Source organism: Microcebus murinus, chromosome 2 (genome assembly GCF_040939455.1).
Source record: "Microcebus murinus isolate Inina chromosome 2, M.murinus_Inina_mat1.0, whole genome shotgun sequence".
Taxonomy (NCBI): domain Eukaryota; kingdom Metazoa; phylum Chordata; class Mammalia; order Primates; family Cheirogaleidae; genus Microcebus; species Microcebus murinus.
Genome location: NC_134105.1, coordinates 23,684,905 through 23,703,623, shown reverse-complemented (window position 1 = coordinate 23,703,623; position 18,719 = coordinate 23,684,905). Strand labels below are relative to the sequence as shown.

General features: G+C 43.5%; 1 protein-coding gene across 3 annotated transcripts in view; it reads left to right on the top strand.

Annotated features, from left to right (window-relative positions):
* CSMD2 (CUB and Sushi multiple domains 2) overlaps nt 1-18,719 on the top strand; it is a 570,274-nt gene that overhangs the window by 511,648 nt on the left and 39,907 nt on the right. For all 3 annotated transcript variants that reach the window (XM_075996375.1, XM_075996373.1, XM_075996374.1), the window contains 5 exons: nt 122-316; nt 2,040-2,213; nt 3,427-3,600; nt 10,558-10,731; nt 12,517-12,705. In XM_075996375.1, the coding sequence (XP_075852490.1) occupies nt 122-316; nt 2,040-2,213; nt 3,427-3,600; nt 10,558-10,731; nt 12,517-12,705 (906 nt within the window). The remainder of the gene's footprint in view (nt 1-121; nt 317-2,039; nt 2,214-3,426; nt 3,601-10,557; nt 10,732-12,516; nt 12,706-18,719) is intronic.

The following is an 18,719-nucleotide window of genomic DNA, read 5'->3' as shown; positions in this document are numbered from 1 at the left end:
CTGGGGACTGGAGATTCTTGGACCCATGATGACTGCATGAAGGCCTCCAATCCCTAGATCAGGGCTCCAGCAGTGTCTTCCACAATTAATTAATCCTGCTCCCTGCTCCTTGTCCCCCCAGCTGTGGCCTGTCCCGATGTCAGCAGCATCGGTGTGGAGCACGGCCGATGGAGGCTCATCTTTGAGACGCAGTACCAGTTCCAGGCCCAGCTGATGCTGGTCTGTGACCCTGGCTACTACTACACTGGCCAGAGGGTCATCCGCTGCCAGGCCAATGGCAAATGGAGCCTCGGGGACTCTATGCCCACCTGCCAAAGTAAGCCCAGGAGGGGAGGGTGGGCGAGTGTGGTGGGGTGCCTGCCACATGAACTGTCTCGTGCATGGGGCGACTTAGGAGGGGAAAGCGGGTATCATCAGGGACTGCAGTGTGCCTCTCTGGGACACTCACCCACAATCAGGAGTTGGGAAACTGAGTACTCCTTTAAGGAAGTATTAATCCTTCTTAGCATCTTGTCATCTCATTAAAAGCTACCTTTGTCCTGATGAGCATCCACTAATTCCTTTATTGAACATTCATTGGGCTCCTGCTGTAAGCCCTATATGCCACATACTGCAGAGATTATGAAGGTAAAAGATTGTGGCTCCTGCCCACAAGGAGTTTTATCGTCTCCAGGAGAAGCAGGCAAATAAAGAAGCAATGACAATGTGGTGTGATAATGCCTGAAATTGGAGTGTGTGTAGGAAGAATGAGCATAGCACGGGAGACAGGCCACCTAAGTGTGACCTAAGTCTATCTGCCTTTCTTTCTTCACTGTTCACTGTTTTTCTTTGGTTCTTGAATATAGTTTCAAAGGTCAGGGCCCCTGGGACGCAGCTGAGACAGGCTTATAGGGAGTGCTCCTGGGATCACCACCTGCAGGCGGGAAAGGAAGGGAAGGGAAGCAGAGTAGGGTGAGGAGAAATTGAGTTCTGATGCAGCATCAGTGACAGCCTTAGCTGACCCCCACCCCACCCCTGAGGACCTCTGAAGCTGGGGTGGCCCTTCAGAACTGTCACAAGTTGGGGCAAGACCAGTCACTGGATGCAGGCTGGCCCAGGAGGGAGCAGGAACTTGGGAGGACTCTTGAACCAAGGCAGCCTGAAGAGAGCTAAGAGCCAAGGGGTGTTTGCCAGCAGCTGGGGCAATAAGTCCTTTTTCCCTAAAAGGGCTCCGAGCAGCTCACCACGCATCCGCTATGATAGGGACGTGCTCATAAGACTTAGGTAATCAGCAAGGGTGTCGCAGAGGAAGGAAGTGATTGTAAAGAGGCAGAAGGAGGTGGCTGGTCAGTGAGAAGGGGGAGTTTGAGACTGGGTGGGAGGAGGAGCGGAGTCTTCCAGCACCTGTCATCCAATACTCTGTGTCTTTATACACGGTGTATAAAGTGGAATGGAACCAGGTGTGGCAGAGTAAAGTCGCCAGCATGTGGCGGCCTCGCTGTGATGCCTGGGTGGCTGGCCTCACCACACACTCAGCCAGAGCTCTGGCCAGTGCTTGGTGGCGAAGGAGCGCGAGGCTGCTGCCGAGCCCAGCAAAAGAGGGCCCCAGCGTCGCTTGCTGTGTCCGCCCCAGGCACTAAGGAGCACGCAGAGTCGCCATCTCTTCCAGCCGCAGGGCTGGTCGGAACCACCCGAGGGGTTTGTAAGAATACACACGCCTGGCCCAGTGTCTGGAGATTGTGGGTCGTGAGTCTGCAGTGCAGCCTGGGCGTCTTAAAACCCCTCAGAGCTGGGCATAGTGGCTCACGCCTGTAATCCCAGCAGTTCTGGGGCTCCTGGGGGCCAGGAGTTCGAGACCAGCCTGGGTGCTCCTCAGGGGCTTCTGGACACGCCTGCAGCTGCGCCGTCACAGCGCGCCAGCGTCACCACCCGCATCCTGGTCAGCAGTTCTGGGTGGGGACAGCTAGACAGGTCTCACTGCTGCCGTGATTCTCGCTGAGCAGCAGCAGCACGCGTGGCCCCCTTCCGGGTGGCTCACTGGCGCTCTGTGATCCTTCCAGTCATCTCCTGCGGAGAGCTGCCCCTGCCCCCCAGCGGGCACCGCGTCGGGACGCTGTCCGTCTACGGGGCGACGGCCATCTTCTCCTGCAATTCGGGGTACACGCTGGTGGGCTCCCGGGTGCGGGAGTGCATGGCCAACGGGCTCTGGAGCGGCTCTGAAGTCCGCTGCCTGGGTGAGTGACCCGCAGGGCCTGTCCTGCCCTGTTTTCCTCCTCAGGGCAGGTTACATCTTTCCACAGCTGGGATCCGTCTTTGAACAGTATCATTTCATCCGCCGACGTAAAATGCTTAATCCAAACACCAACTATTGGGCGTCTAGCACGACTAGAAGCTGAACTAGCTTCTCTAGGGCACCCAGAAGGATGAGTAGAGCTTCGAGTCTGATGGGACAAGCCTTTGAGAGGTTCTCATTCTGATCAGAAAGACAATCCCTGCTTAATGGCCCTTATATGATGCACCCCAGTCCCCACCTTTGGGAGACTTCCAGAGACACATTCCTGCAACACCCTGAAAATGTCTTTTATGTTATACGTTAGCAAATTTTACAGACAGTATAGACATATACACACACACAAACACACACACGCATATATATACATATACACTAAGCAAATGGCAAGCATAAAAACAACCTGGCTTACAAAGGACAAAGTTATCATTTCCCCATGGCTAATCCACTTCCTGCCTGAGCCTTAGATTCTAAGGTTCTCTCTCCTCTCACTCCTTTCTCAGACCCCTCAAGTCCAAAACAGAGTCCCAGCCACACAAACCTTACGGGATAGATTGGATGGTCCATCGGGGAGTGAACAGTGCTGTCCCCCCTGTTAGGGACACAGTCATGGGTTTTTCCACACGGCAAAAGGAAGATGGTGGAAATGCCAGGAATACACTCTTCCCAAACTCCATTTCATAAAAACTCACCTAGGTGCCCCTCAAGAAGAAGGAAGTATGAATTTAGCCAAAGCAAGTTTTCACGTGGTGTTTTTCAACGCACCTAGGCTTCGTCTGCCTTAATGTAGACACAGGTGCCCCCACCAGTAAATTCTGGTTGATGAGAAAGGCAGGGGGTGATCCCAGAGGTGGGAAAGTGACAGTGATCATTTCCCACCCATGTACAGGGACAGAAACTAAAGTTCAGAAACAGATGGCCATTCAGGATGCAACCTTGGGAGTTGGAGTTGCCAAGTCCACACCATTTCTTTCATGCCCGGGATTCCTGAAGTCACTCTTGCATTGCTACTCTCTGCGGGCGGTGGGACAGCCGATGGGGGGGTGGATGCTTGGTCCTTTTCCCACCATCCCTGTCTCCCCGCACCCTGACCGAGCTGCACCTCGTTTTCTGTAAGCTCGTGTTTGACTTACGCTCCTCCCCATCCCCCACCAAAGCCGGACACTGCGGGACTCCTGAGCCCATCGTCAACGGACAGATCAACGGGGAGAACTACAACTACCGCGGCAGCGTGGTGTACCAGTGCAACGCCGGCTTCCGCCTGATCGGCATGTCTGTGCGCATCTGCCAGCAGGATCACCACTGGTCGGGCAAGACCCCTTTCTGTGTGCGTAAGTATGTCAGCCACTCCCCCTAGTCGCCCGGCTCAGGCTCAGCGCGGACGGTCTCTTTTTCTCTTGATTAGATCAGCTAGGGGTCTTGCATGGTCGCTACTTTGTTTTCAATGATGAAATCATTCCATGTGTTGTTTTCAGTTCTGTGCATCATTAATTACTGCGTCCCCCTTTATTGTTTATTTCCTTCCTTGTGATTTCTTTTGGTTTATTTTTTGTTCATGTTCTAGCTTTTGAGTTGGGAATTTAATTCACATATTTTCATTCTTTCATTTGTATTGATTTTTATTGATGTGTTTAAGGCTATGAAATTTCTTTTGCTCACTGCCGATTGTATCCCATAGATTCTAATAATTTGTTAAAGATTCTGAAAAAGAAAGTAAAAAAGATTCTGTAATTTTGGTTTTAATTTCCCCTTTTACCTAGAAGATTTTTAACAAAAGGATTTTTAAATTTCTAGGTAGAAGGGCCTTTTTGGTTTTTATTATGTTATTGATTTCTAATTTTATTGCAGTATATATAATATTATACTTCATGGAATTTACTGATGTTTTCTTTGAGACGTACTATTTCATCCGTTGTTATCAATGTTTCATGTGCACTAGAGAAGAAAGAGTATTAGGGTGTAATGTTCTATATATATTCGTAAGATGTATCTTATTATGTTGTCTGTGTTTTTGGCATTCGTACTTATTTTTTGTCCACTCGACATGTTTTGTTCTGAGAGATGTGTTTAAAGTTTTCTATTATTTGTGTGTTTCTATTTTTCCTTTCATTTTCTATGGTTTCTGTTATATAACAATGATTGCTGAATTATTTGGTACATAGATATTCCTAACTATTATATCTCCTTTGCAAATTGTGGGTTTAGGCTTTAAAAATGACTTCTTTGTCACTTTTAATATTTTTTAGTGTGGATTTTACCTTGCTTGATATTAGGCTTGCAACCTCTAACTTTCATTCTTTTGCCTGGTATACATTTGGCCATTCATTTATTTGAGTCTTTCTGAATCTCTTAAATTAAGTATGACTCTTATGTACAGCATAGATTGGGTCTTGTCTTGTGAGATAATTTGAAAATCTTTTTCTTTCAGTAGACTGCTTAAACTCATTCATATATATCGATATGACTGATACATTTGGTCTTAATTCTATTGTGTTTTATGCAATTATGTGTGTAAAATATATTTATGGTATTTCTCTGTATGATGTGCTTTCTTTGCTTTTTATTTCCCATTTCTTTTGGTATTTAAGAAAGTTTGTATATTTGTTCTGTTGTTTGCTTTTGTGCTTGTAACATTTTAATGCCATTAGACCCCTGTTTTCTTATTCAACCTTTTATTACCTAGTTTGTCAATTTTTAATAGTATCCTGTGACTTTCACCTATTAGCTGTATAACAATCAATGAGCTTATTCTTCCTTTTTCTCTCTCCTTTCACTTTCCATTTTTAGTTGCATTATTTCTACTTTTTCAGACCATAAAACATTATTATAGTATTCATATACTATTATTCTACCCTTTTCCCTCACTTTTATTTTATTCCCAGATCTACAATTAAATGTATTTAAAGCTCACCTGTGCTTCTGCTATTTTCCCAGTTATCTCTTAGTAGGGTCCAGCTCAGTCGATAGCAGATTCCTCAGTTAGCCTTCCTTTGCATAATATTCTCCATATTCTTACATGCCTAAAACTGTTGTTCTAAACCTTAAGACAGGGGTCCTCAAACTTTTTAAACAGGGGGCCAATTCACTGTCCCTCAGACCATTGGAGGGCCAGACTATAGTTTAAAAAAAACTATGAACAAATTCCTATGCACACTGTACATATCTTATTTCGAAGTAAAAAAACAAACGGGCAAAAACACCCGCATATGGCCCGCAGGCCGTAGTTTGAGGAGGCTGCCTTAAGACTTGAAGGATAGCTGGATTGGATATAAAAGCCTTGGTCACCATTTCTTTCTTTGACTTTCTTAAAAATTCTCCTTTATCATTATTTTGCTTTGCATATTACTAAATTTTTTCCCTCTAGCACCATGCTTTTTTAAATTGTATACATTTAAGGTGTACAACATGTGTTTTAATATATATTATAGTAAAATGATTACTACAGCCAAGCACATGAACATGTCCATTTCATCACATAGTTATCTTTGTGTTGGGGGTGGGGGTGTGAATACCCGAATCTACTCTTTAGGAAATTTCCAGTGTACAATACAGTATTACTAACTATAGTCATGCTGTACATTAGACCCCTAGACTCATTCATCCTATATAACTGCAACTTTGTATCATTTGACCAACATCTCCCCATTTTCTCCACTTTCCCACCTCTGGTAACCACTGTTCTCTCTGTTTCTATTTATTTGACCCTTAGAATTATAATATTACTTTACTTCTATTTTTCTTATAGGTTATTTGGTGGTTTTCTGGGTCCTGATTGCTGTTTCTTTCTTTATCCTTAAAGTCTAATATTTTTACTAGGTTATGCCTCAGAATTGACTGTTCCAAGACAATTTTACCAGGTATTCTGTGGGCCTTTGAATATATAGATTCAGGTCTTCATTTATTCCTGAAACATTTTCTTAAGCTATACTTTTAAACACTAGTATTGGCCTCCTGTTTTGTTTTCCTTCTCCATCATCTCTAATTATATGTATGTTGCATCTTCTTTACCTGTCTCCTAGTTCAGCCTCTTTCTTTCTTATCCTCTATCCTTATTCCTTCTTTCTTTATCTCATTTTAATTCACTTGGTTATGTGCCTAATTTTTTCAATAACTCTTATTAAATTATCATTTGGGAATATTCTTCCTTGGGCTTTTTATAATTTAGTCTTCATTTCTCGGTTGATTTTATCTTTTTCTTCTATTTCTCTCCTGTGTGTCATCAGTTATCTTTTATTTTCTTCTGACTTTTCATCCACTTGTGCTTTTAGTTTTTGATTTTCTGATTCTCAAGGTGGTTTTTAATCTCTCCAAATGCCGACTTGACACTCTCTATTTCAGTTTAGAGTGCTGCTATGGTTTTTTATACGTCATGTATTTTGTTTTTGGTGAATAGATTTTCATCAGCTCGAATACTTTGATTCTTTCCTATTTATTCTTTGAGTAGCTTTGTACAGATTTAGGCTGATGTTCTCTATTAGTTTGTGGCTTTAGGATGGTTTACAAGAGTATCCTCTTCTGTCAGTGTAACAGACTATTATTTTGATGATTTTTACTCCTTTTCCTCATTCTAATTTGTATAGATGTTGGCCTGGCTTTGTTTTGTTGTTTGTTTTTTTAATAGAGGCGTTTATGTGTGTGTTAAGGGAGAGGCTGTGTGTCCTTCATTTTTTGTCTGTTTGTTTGTTTCTCTTTTGCCTTGCATAACCCCATATTTTCCCATCTTTACTTCTTTTTCCCTTTATCGCCCAAAGGATGTCTCTTTCTTTTCTTCCAGAAGCAATGGGGGAGAATCACACACACTGTTATGTCCCTTTCCTGTCGTCATGCACTGACATACCAGGATTCCTTTTCAATGTAGTCACATTTAAGATGGTCTTTCTCTTTCTAGCAGTGATTTGAGTTCAGTATTAGGCCTTCACCCCTTCCTCTCTTCTCTTTTCCATACAGTCTTGCTGTCCATGAAAGGTTGCAACAGAAGCATGAGAAATAACTCTGCCTGGGTTTAATGTTTATTTCTCTACTTAAATGTAAAGTTTGTAGCATTCTCTGCATTCTAGGTATGCTACAGGCCTGAGTTTTCTATACTTTTATTTGTCCTTCTGGTTAATCTGCATTTTTTTTTTTGGATTTAAGACCACCATTATCTTCTGCTGCCTAGAAATAATTTGGAAAATTCTTCACTTTTTAAATTTTAAAATAAGCCTTTATATAAAGTGCAGGTTTTTCCTCTTAATTTTTGTAAGGCAGGTTTTTGTTTTTAGCTCTTCTTCATTTGGTTTTTCATATATGGGATAGGGTCATAAAATAATAAGACTTGCTCAATAAATAATGCATGAAAATTAGTCTTAATAACTTCTTAAGTATTAGCTTTACAGAAAGCAAGATCCAAGCTGGGCACAGTGGTGCATGCCTATAATCCCAGCTACTCAGAAGGCCGAGGTGGGACAATCCCTTGAGTCCAAGAGTTCAAGACCAGCCTCAGCAACATAGAAAGACCCCATTCAGAAAAAAAAAAGGCAAGACCCATCTATATTCAGTCACTCCTTCAGATGTGTCTAAACAAAGCATATTTAGTTTCATCCAGAAGATGCAAATTCAAATGCCTTCAGGAAATTGGCACATGGTACACATGAAAGGATTTAGGGAATAATAATAGAGAATGTTGGTGAATCTCTACCTGGCCCTGACATTGAATGTTGGACTGGACTGTGTTAAAAGGCAGCATGTGAAGTAGTCAGGCACTGGGACAGGGGCCCAGATTGCTTGGGTTCACAGCTCACCTCCAGCACCAGATTTCCTGTGGCTATGTGACTGTAGAAAAGTCAGTTATCTCAGTCTCAGTATCCTCATCTATAAAAAGCAGGTACCTCAAAGGCTATGGCGAGGATTAACTAAATCAATACATGTAAAATGGTTAGAATGGTGCCTGACACGGACGCTGAGCGGCAGCAGCTGTCGGCCTTGTCACCGTTGTTGTTGTTGTCATGACAATGCTGCTGATGTTGGAGGTGGTGGGGATGCTGACACCCTGCCCCATCACAGAATCCTGGATCTCTTACACCGAGCCCAAGCATCTTGAGGAGGAAGGCAAGAGTAAAAGAGCAAACGTTTATAGTGTTTCCTCTGTGCTAGGCACCGCGTTAGCTGCCATCACATACAAATTCAAGGTTTCCAGTGTCAACCAGACTCTCAGAACCTCCCAGCTCTCCCCAGTGGCCCCTCTTGTCATTCCCTACCCAGCAATTTCACAATTCCACCTCTTTTCTGAAGACCCATACTCCACAGCCTCTAGCTATATTCTCAGCACATAACTAAAGTGAATAGTTAACGTAGCCTGGAGTCAGAGAAGCTGGGTTCGAAACTCAGCTGAGTTTAGAAACTGTGCCCCTTGAACAAGTCTCTTGACTCCTCTGAAATTCTCTTTTCCTATGGGGATAATGACAGTGCCTGCCTCTCGAGGTTGTGAGGATTAAATGAGTCCATGCACACAAACCCCAGCAGTTACTAGCTAACCATGCAATGCTGCTTTCCATTTTGCACAGATGATCGAAGCCATCGGACAGTAATCCACTGTCTGCTCCCGGACCCACACATCCCTCCCGTCTGCAGCCATCCTCTGTCTTCCCTCCCGCCTCGGCAGAAGAGTCTCTCCCAGCCCAGGACTAACCACCCCACCCCCTCTGGCTCTCCTGCCCTCCTGCCCCTGTAGTGAGCTCAGCCTAGTTGTAACTCTCTCCTCTGCTACCACTGACCTTCCCTTTCTACTGCTTCTCTCAGCCTGTGAGACCATATTCAATAAACATTTCCTTAGCACCTCCTGTGTGCCAGGCACGTATCAGTTGTTGTGGATAAACATGAATTGAATGTGTCATAGTCTCCGCCCTCAGGAGAGGCAGGTCTAGATGTTTCTGTGCACACGACCCTGCAAAGCACTCCAGCTTCACGAGGGCCCCACTTTCCTTCCAATGGTGCCTAATCCTTCTGCCCATCACAGCCTGTGTTAGTTCAGCATCCTGCAGAGAAACAACCAATCAGATGTGTGTGTATACACAGAGGATTTATTTTAAAGAACTGGCTCACTCAGTTGTGGATACTGGCAAGTCCAAAGTCTACAGTGTAGGCTGCAGGCTGGAGACCCAGGAAGGAGCCGCAGTTCAAGTTTGAAAGCAGCCTCTGGCCAAACTCCCTCTTCTTCCAGGGATGTCAGTCTTTGTCTTTTCTTTTTTCTTTTCTTTTCTCTTTTATTTATTTATTTAGAGACAGGATCTCACTCTGTTGTCTGAGCTAGAATGCAATGGCTTCATCAGAGCTCACTGCAGCCCCAAACTCCTGGGCTCAAGCAATTCTCCTGCCTCAGCCTTCCAAGTAGCTGGGACTATAGGCGTACACCACCACGCCACTCCCCGCCCCTCATTTTTCTATTTTTTGTAGAGATGAGGTCTCACTGTGTTGCTCAGGCTGGCCTCAAACTCCTGGCCTCAAGTGATCCTCCCACCTCGGCCTCCCAAAGTGCTGGGATTACAGGCATGAGCCACCATGCCCAGCCCAATCTTTTTCTATTAAGACCTTCAACTGATTGGCTGAGGCCCACCCACAAGATGGAGGGTAACCTACTTTACTCAAAGTCTCCTAATTTAAATGTTAGTCTCATCTAAAGCAGAAATATCTAGAATAATGTTCGACCATATATCTGGGTGCTGTGGCCTACCTGAGTTGGCACATAACATTAACCATCGCACGGCTGTGCTACTGGAAAGAGTTGCCTGCACTACTTGCTCCCACCTGTCCCTCTCAGTCACAGCAAAGCCACTGCACTCTGAGTTCTGCTGTCTCCCTCAGTTCTAGCCAGAAAGAGCCTCCATCCCTGGCAGCAGGAGCTCTGGTCCTAGGCCATGTTTCAGACCCTCAAGCCTCTGCTGCCCAAGAGCTGCAGGGCAGGAATCTGAGAAGCGCCCAGTAAAACTCTGCAGCACCCAGAAAGCCCAGGCAGCAGAAATAAGATAGGACTGACCACTCAGACCACAGAGAGCTGCAATCCAAGCCTAATGCCCCATGGGAAGTCACAGAATGATTTCTCTCAAGTTGTCCAAGCTATGGACATGCCTTTAAGGAAGATGGAATGTCCCCATGACAATTTCAGGAAATGAAGGTTTTACATCAAAAGAGACTGAAGTTAGACTTAGGGCTGAACTTCACTGATGTGCATGAGCGATGCCAGGTAAAAAGAGAATAAATTTGGAGGGTGTGGAATAATAGGAGGGCTCACCTCTCTTCTGTTTTGCTTACAGCAATCACCTGTGGACACCCAGGCAACCCTATCAATGGCCTCACTCAGGGCAACCAGTTCAACCTCAATGACGTGGTCAAGTTTGTTTGCAACCCTGGGTATATGGCTGAGGGGGCTGCCCGGTCCCAGTGCCTGGCCAGCGGGCAGTGGAGCGACACGCTGCCCACCTGCAGAAGTGAGTCATTCTTCTCTCCCACTCTACTCCCCGCTGCCTCTGCTATCTGTGGTTCTGTAGCCCAGGAGCAGAAGCCAAGGAAGTCAGTCCTGGCCTCATTCTGATCAGATAGGGGAGACCTGGGGCAAGAAGGGTCTGAAATGAGGACGTTGTCAACTCATAAATACAGCTGTGTAAATTTCATCAAGGATTATAGAAGGAAAGTGAAACTTAGTTTCAGCGTTTATGTCTTCTTGTTTACATTTCATAGAACAAATAAATTACCCTTATTATATAGAGCCCATTCTTTAAAAAAAAAATAGGTTTATTTTCCTCACATAAACAAGAAATTTAGAAGTAGTATCCTTTCTGTGGCTGCTCAGTGAGGTTAAGAGCAATAGCTTGGTCTTTCCTCATGGTTGCAAAATGACTGCTACAGCTCCTTTGTAACCACATTTAATAGATCCCCATTCTTTTTTTTTTTTTTTTTTTTTTTTTTGAGACAGAGTCTCGCTTTGTTGCCCAGGCTAGAGTGAATGCCGTGGCGTCAGCCTAGCTCACAGCAACCTCAAACTCTTGGACTCAAGCTATCCTCCTGCCTCAGCCTCCCGAGTAGCTGGGACTACAGGCATGCACCACCATGCCCAGCTAATTTTTTCTATATATATTAGGTGGCCAATTAATTTCTTTCTATTTATAGTAGAGACGGGGTCTCTGGGCTGGTTTTGAACTCCTGACCTTGAGTGATCCGCCCGCCTCGGCCTCCCAGAGTGCTAGGATTACAGGCGTGAGCCACCGCGCCCGGCCAGATCCCCTTTCTTGATGGAAATGTTTAAGTAGCAGAGGGGTTGGCATGAAAAATAAAAAGCAGAGTGTCTAACAGTTGAGATGAAGAGTTGGGGGAGGACAAAAAGCACAAAGAAGAAACCAAGACTCAGCAGGCGGGCTGGGCAAAGGGTGTGCTGGCCCCACTTGGAATGTTTAGGAAGAGCTTCTAAAGATTTTAAAGGCTTTTTATGGTACTGAAGCCTCAAAGAGTCTCATCAATGATAAAAATACCTTATACCTTAAAAGACTTAGCAAAGATTTTTTAAAAATACCTTCCCTGCCCACCTCATATGATGAATCTGAGACTTATGTGAAGATGTTTGAAAGCAAAAGCACACATAATGGGTTATGAATAATATTGTCATTATTCTAAAATCTCACTCTGATTTTGAGTTAAACTGTTTTTAAAACACTTTAACATTTCAAAGTCAAATTTATCCCCCAGGATGTCAATATCTCCCTGATATGCTCATAAAAGTGATAAAAACTATTTCCAAAAGAGCCCAACCCCTGTTCAAGTCAGTTCAAATGTGTCAGTTTTACACTTGATGAGTTTTTCTGCGGGAGGCACCTTGTGCTGGGATCTGGCAGACGGACTGACGTTCGTGCCCTTGGGGGACCTGTGTGTTCAGATGCATCACCGTGCAGGTGGGAAGGGAGCAGTAGAGGCCTGTGCAAGGGGGTGCTGGGAAGCGGGTGGTTAGCCAGCCTGGGAGGAGGGGGAAGGCGTCTCTAAGGAGATAGTATCTAGCGGGATGCAGAAGGATGGATCCCTTGGCCAGGTGACTGAGGGGGGAGAGGCACAGCAACCTCAGGACCAGCTCACCTTCCGGATAGGATCTGCCTCGTTCGTTGCCTGGCTCCAGGCTGGAGGTTCTGCTATACTTGGAATATATGCGTGTTTTCACTTCCGAGTTATCATTTTAGGAAAATTCTCACGTCCATGTTTTTGCCTCTCATTGTCCTATTCGACTGTAGTCATCAACTGTACAGACCCTGGACACCAAGAAAACAGCGTTCGCCAAGTGCACGCCAGCGGGCCGCACAGGTTCAGCTATGGCACCACCGTGTCCTTCCAGTGCAACCACGGCTTCTACCTCCTGGGCACCCCGGTGCTCAGCTGCCAGGGAGACGGCACCTGGGACCGTCCCCGCCCCCAGTGTCTCTGTAAGTAGATGTCACCGCTCAAAATGGTCCTCCCCTCTGTGCATGTGTGTGGGCTCGGGCACCTATGTGTGTCACAGTCACTCTGACTGCGCCTTGGTTATCAGAGCCCTTCTCGAGCCCCAGTTAGGCTAGCTGCCATGTCAGTTCATATGCCCTCTCTCTTCCCGGCCAGAGGTCCCTTTCCTCGCTAGTGCTGCCACCACCAACCTCTTCGGACTTTGGGGTTTGCTTCCTTCAGAGCTGGCTGCCTACCAGGACGCCATATCCCCACTTTACCCCTTCCCTTTGGAGGACGGAAGCAGAAACACCACAGGTGCTGGAGGCAGACCAGCCCGGATTTGAATTTGGGACGGGCCACTGAACAAGCTGTGTGGTTCGGGAGAAGTCCACTAACCTCTTGGAGCCTTGGTTTCTTCATCTATAAAAATGGCACTATATGGCTAGGTGTGATGGCTCACGCCTAGAATCCTAACACTCTGGGAGACCAAAGCGGGAGGATCGCTCAAGGTCAGGAGTTCAAAACCAGCCTGAGCAAGAGCGAGATACCATCTCTACTAAAAATAGAAAGAAATTAATTGGCCAACTAAAAATATAGAAAAAATTAGCCAGGCATGGTGGCGCATGCCTATAGTTCCAGCTACTCGGGAGGCTGAGGCAGAAGGATTGCTTGAGCCCAGGAGTTTGAGGTTGCTGTGAGCTAGGCTGACGCCATGACAGTCTAACCCAAGCAACAAAGTAAGGCTCTGTCTCAAAAAAATAAAATAAAAATGACACTATTACCTATTCCATAGGGTTATTAGAGAACAAAATGAAAAAAATCCATAAATAGTGTCAGCATAGTCTCTGGTACACAGTAGCTACTCAATGAACAGTAACTGCATAGTTGTTATTGAGAAAAGATAGGAGGACAGCATGTCTTTAAAAAAGGTGGGGGAGATGCCTGGCATCCTGACATCTGGTTGCTGGCCTCACATGTCCTTATAAGATAAGCAGTCCCTTGCCTCCTGCTCTTCCTCTGATTCCTGAAGGTGAACCCTGTGCATTACTCTTCCCTCATTTTCCCAGTGGTGGAGTGAAGATGCCAGAGGAGTGATGGGCGCTGAGCTGAGGCCGTTCAGCGACATACCTTTGGTGGATGATGTGCAGTCTGTCTGGACGACTCCGTTTCCTTATGCCCTTATACCTCTTGTTATAATAGGAGACTGGTACAGCTACTCACTGCCCATACGCCCCTTACTTGAGGACCCTGACCAGGCCATCCCACCCCATTTAGGACCAACAAATTGTTCGGGCTGGAAATGGACAACTCCCTGTATACAGTGGTGCTAGCTGAGATTCAGAGCCCCTGGTAGTTTCAAATTATTGTACCTTCTGGTCAAATGAAGCTTTTATCATAATAAAGTGACCCTAGCTATGTTAACTTTTTGCCCCAATGCTTATTTTATCTGAAGTTAATAATAATATTGACATAATTAATAGATAATTATCCTACTATACAAGCATATCTTGGAGATATTGCAGGTTTGGTTGCAGACCACTGCAGTAAAGCAAATATTACAATAAACAGAGTCACATGGATTTTTTTGGTTTCACAGAGCATATACAAGTTATGTTTATACCATAGTCTATTAAGTGTGCAATATCATTATGCCTAAAAAAACAATGTATGTGCCTTAATTTAAAATGCTTTATTGCTCAAAAAAGTACTAATGATCATCTGAGCCCTCAGCCAATCCTAATCTTTTTGCTGGTGGAGGGTCTTGCCTCGATGTTGATGGCTCCTGACTGATCAGGGTGGTGGCTGCGGCAATTTCTTAAAATAAGACAACAGTGAAGTTTGTCACATTGATTAACTCTTCCTTTCACCCACGATTTCTCTGTAGTACTACTGCAGGACTGTTTGATAGCATTTTACCCACAGTAGAATTTCTTTCAAAACTGGAGTCAGTGCTTTCAAATCCTGCCACTAAACAACTAAATTTATGTAATATTCAAAATCCTTTGTTGTCATTTCAACAATGTTCACAGCATCTTCACCATTAGTAGATTCCATCTCAAGAAACCACTTTCTTTGCTCATCCACAAAGAGCCACTCCTCATCCACTCAAGTTTACTCATGAGATTATAGCAATTCAGTCATGTCTTCAGGCTCCATTTCAAATTCTCTTCTCTTGCTATTTCTACCACATCTGCAGTTACTTCCTCCACTGAAGTCTTGAATTCCTCAAAGTTGTCCACAAGAGTTGGAATGAGCTTCTTCCAAACTCCTGTCCATGTTGATATTTTGACCTCCTCCCATGAATCAGGAATGTTCTTAATGGCATCCTGAATGGTGAATTCTTTCCAGAAGGTTTACTTTGCCTGATTTACTTTGCTCAGATCCATCAGAGGAATCATTATCTATAGCAACTATAGTCTTATGATTAAATATATTTCTTAAATAATAATAGTTGAAAGTTTAAATTATTCCTTGATCCATGGGCTGCAGAATGGATGTTGTGTTAGCAGGCATGAAAGCAACATTAGTCTCCTTGTATATCTCCATCAGAGCTCTTGGGTGACTAGGTGCATTGTCAACGAACAGTAATATTTCAAAAGGAACATTTTTTCCCGAGTATTGGTCTCAACTGTGAGCTTAGAATATTTAATAAACCTTCCTGTAAACAGATGTACCATCCAGGCTTTGTTGTTCCATTTGTAGAGCACAGGCAGAGTAGATTTAGCATAATTCTTAAGGGCCCTAGGATTTCAGAATAGTAAATGAACACTGGCTTCAACTTAAAGCCACCAGCTGCATTAGCCCCTTATAAGAGAGTCAGCCTGTCCTTTGAAGCCAGGCATTGATTTCTCCTCTCTAGCTATGAAAATCCTTGATGGCAACTTCTTCCAGTAGGAGGCTATTTCATCTGCAGTGAAAATCTGTTGTTTAGTGTGGCCACCTTCACCAGTGATCTTAGCTGTATCTTCTGGGTAACTTGCTGCAGCTTCTACATCAGCACTTGTGGCTTCACCTTGCACTGCTACATTATAGAGATGGCCTCTTTCCTTACACCTCATGAACCAGCCTCTGCTAGCTTCAAACTTTTCTTCTGCAGCTTCCTCGCCTCTCTCAGCCTTCATAGAATTGAAGAGAGGTAAGGCCTTGCTCTGGACTAGGCTTTGGTTAAAGGACTGCTGTGCCTGGTTTGATCGTTTATCCAGACCACTAAAACTTTCTTCCTATCAGCAATAAAGCTGTTTTGCTTTCTTATCATTCACTTATCTTATCTTTCTTATCATTCGCTTATCATCACAAGAGCAGCACTTTAAATTTCCTGCAAGAACTTTCCCGTTGCATTCACAGCTTGGCTGTTCCATGGAAGAGGCCTAGCTTTTGGCCTATCTTGGCTTTCGACATGCCTTCCTCACTGAGCTTAATCATTACTAGCTTTGATTTAAAATAAGAGACGTGTGACTCTTCTTTTCACTTGAACACACAGAGGCCACTGTGGGGTTGTCAGTTGTCCTCATTTTGATATTATTGTGTCTCAGGGAATATGGAGGCCCCAGAAGAGGGAGAGAAGGGCCAGTCGGTGGGGCAGTCAGAACACACACATTTATTAAATTCTCCGTTTTATATAGGTGCAGTTTGTGATGCCCCAAAACAATTACAGCAGTAACATCAAAGGTTACTGATCACAGATCACCAAAATGTGTAATAATAATGAAAAAGTTTGAAATATAATGAGAATTACCAAAAATGTGATGCAGAGATATGAAGTAAGTTCATGCTGTTGGAAAAATTGTGATGAGACTTGTAGCTGTCACTCACAAAACCTTCGATCTGTAAAAAAACACAGTATCTGTGAAGTGTAATAAAGTGAAGTACAATAAAACAGGTGAACCTGTAATTTAAAACCAGCTTCCTTCATTTAGTATTGGCATAATGTATTTTTTTATCATTTTACTTTTAAATATAAAAAGCATATAATTGTGATTTGTAAATTCTATCTGACAATCTTTTCTTCCAGCTGGATGCTTTAATCCATTGGCAGTTTTTCTTTCTTCTTTTAGTGAAATATAATTCACACACCATAAAATTCAGTCTTTTAATAGATACAATTCAGTGATTTTAGCATATTCACAAAGTTATACAACCATCACAAATACAACACTGTCTAACTCCAGAAAATTTACAACACCCCAAAAAGAACCCCTTAGCAATCACTCCCCAGTCCCTAGAAACCACTCATCTGCTCTGTGGATTATTTCCATGGATTTGCCTATTCTGGACATGTCATATAAATGGAATTATGTATGTGGCTTTTTGTGTCTGGTTTCTTCCACCTAGCAAAAGGTTTTCCAAGTTCATTCGTGTGTCAGTACTTTATTCCTTTTTATGGGCAAATACTATTCCTTTGAAAGGATATACCATTTTGCTTTTCCATTTATCAGTTAATAGATATTTCTACTTTGGGGCTGTTATGTTTTTATGTTTTTGCTGTCACGAATAATGCTGCTATGAACATTTGTGTAAAAGTTTTTGTGTGAACATATGTTGTGAAATTCTCTTGGGTACATACTCAGGAGTGGAATTGCTGAGTTATATGGTAACTCTGTGTTTAACTTCCTGAGGCACTGCCGAACTGTTTTCCAAAGTGGCTGCACCATTTTACAGTCCTACCAGCAGTGCACGAGGGTTCCAATTTCTTCCTATTCTCACCTATACTTGTTATTGTTTATCTTTTTTATTATAGCCATTTTTATTATAGTATGTGTGAGATGCTATCTCACTGTGGTTTTTATTTTCATTTCTCTAACGACTAATGATGTTGTGCATCTTTTTATGTGCTTGTTGGTCATTTGCATATCTTCTTTGGAGAAATGTCTGTTCAAGTCTTTTGCCCAATTTTTAATTGGGTTGTTTTTGTATTGACTGGGTTGTAAAAGTTCTTTATGTATTCTGGATACTATCAGATACATGATTTGCAAATATTTTCTCTATTCTATGGGCTATCTTTTTGCTTTCTCGATAGTGTCTTTTGATGCATGAAAGTTTTTAATTTTAATGAAGTCCAATTCTTTTGATCCCAGGTGACTCCCAGGAAAACCATTTTCAGTGATGTTTCATCATTATCCTGACCTTTTTTAGTGGATTAACTGCATGTTTACATCTAGAAGTTACAAGTACCTGTGAATAGGGCTGTGGCTATAGAGGACTTTACATATCCCGAGGCAAAGCCAGTCCATGGAAATCACCTGTTCCTTCCAGTTGAAGGCAAACTGCTTTAATTGGTATGGATATGCAGGGACCAAAGAAAATGCATGGTCCAGCTCTAGAGCTTTAGGAAACAACAGAAGCCAGTGTCTAGGGAGCTAAATAGCCATAAGTACAGCTCTCATACTTAGGGTGTAGGAATCAGTGTGGAGTCCTTTTCCTTTCAATGTGGGACTCAGCACAGCTGATTTACATTATTGGGTTTTGCTTTATTACAATTTTATAGTTTTTTTCAATATTCTTACATGTGTACTCCGTGTAATGCAAGACCTTGCCTATTTTCATATACATATTTAAACTTAATTTGCATTTAGCAGCTAGAGAGCCATTGAAATGGTCTAAAGAGATCCCATTTGGACCCATGGGTATGAACATTAGAAATATTTTTTAAAAATCTTTCTACTGACAATTTGCAAAATGCAGTAGCAGCTATTCACATTCCCTTCATTGGTATCACACATTCTTGTCTTGTTTTCTTTATCCACAGCAGCCAAATGGTATTGTCATTGTTTTGTGTTTTGTCACAAAAATTACTGTTGACTTCCTCTTTTAAAAGAACAGGAAGGGAATAGAACAATAGAGTATACACTGGTTGATAATTTTTTTGTTTTTAGAGACAGAATCTTGATATGTTTGTCTAGGCTGCCCTCAAATTCCTGGTCTCAAGTGATCCTCCTGCCTCAGCCTCTCGAGAGCTGGGACTACAGGCATGCGCCACTGCACCCAGCTATCTGGTTGCTAATTTGACAGACACCCA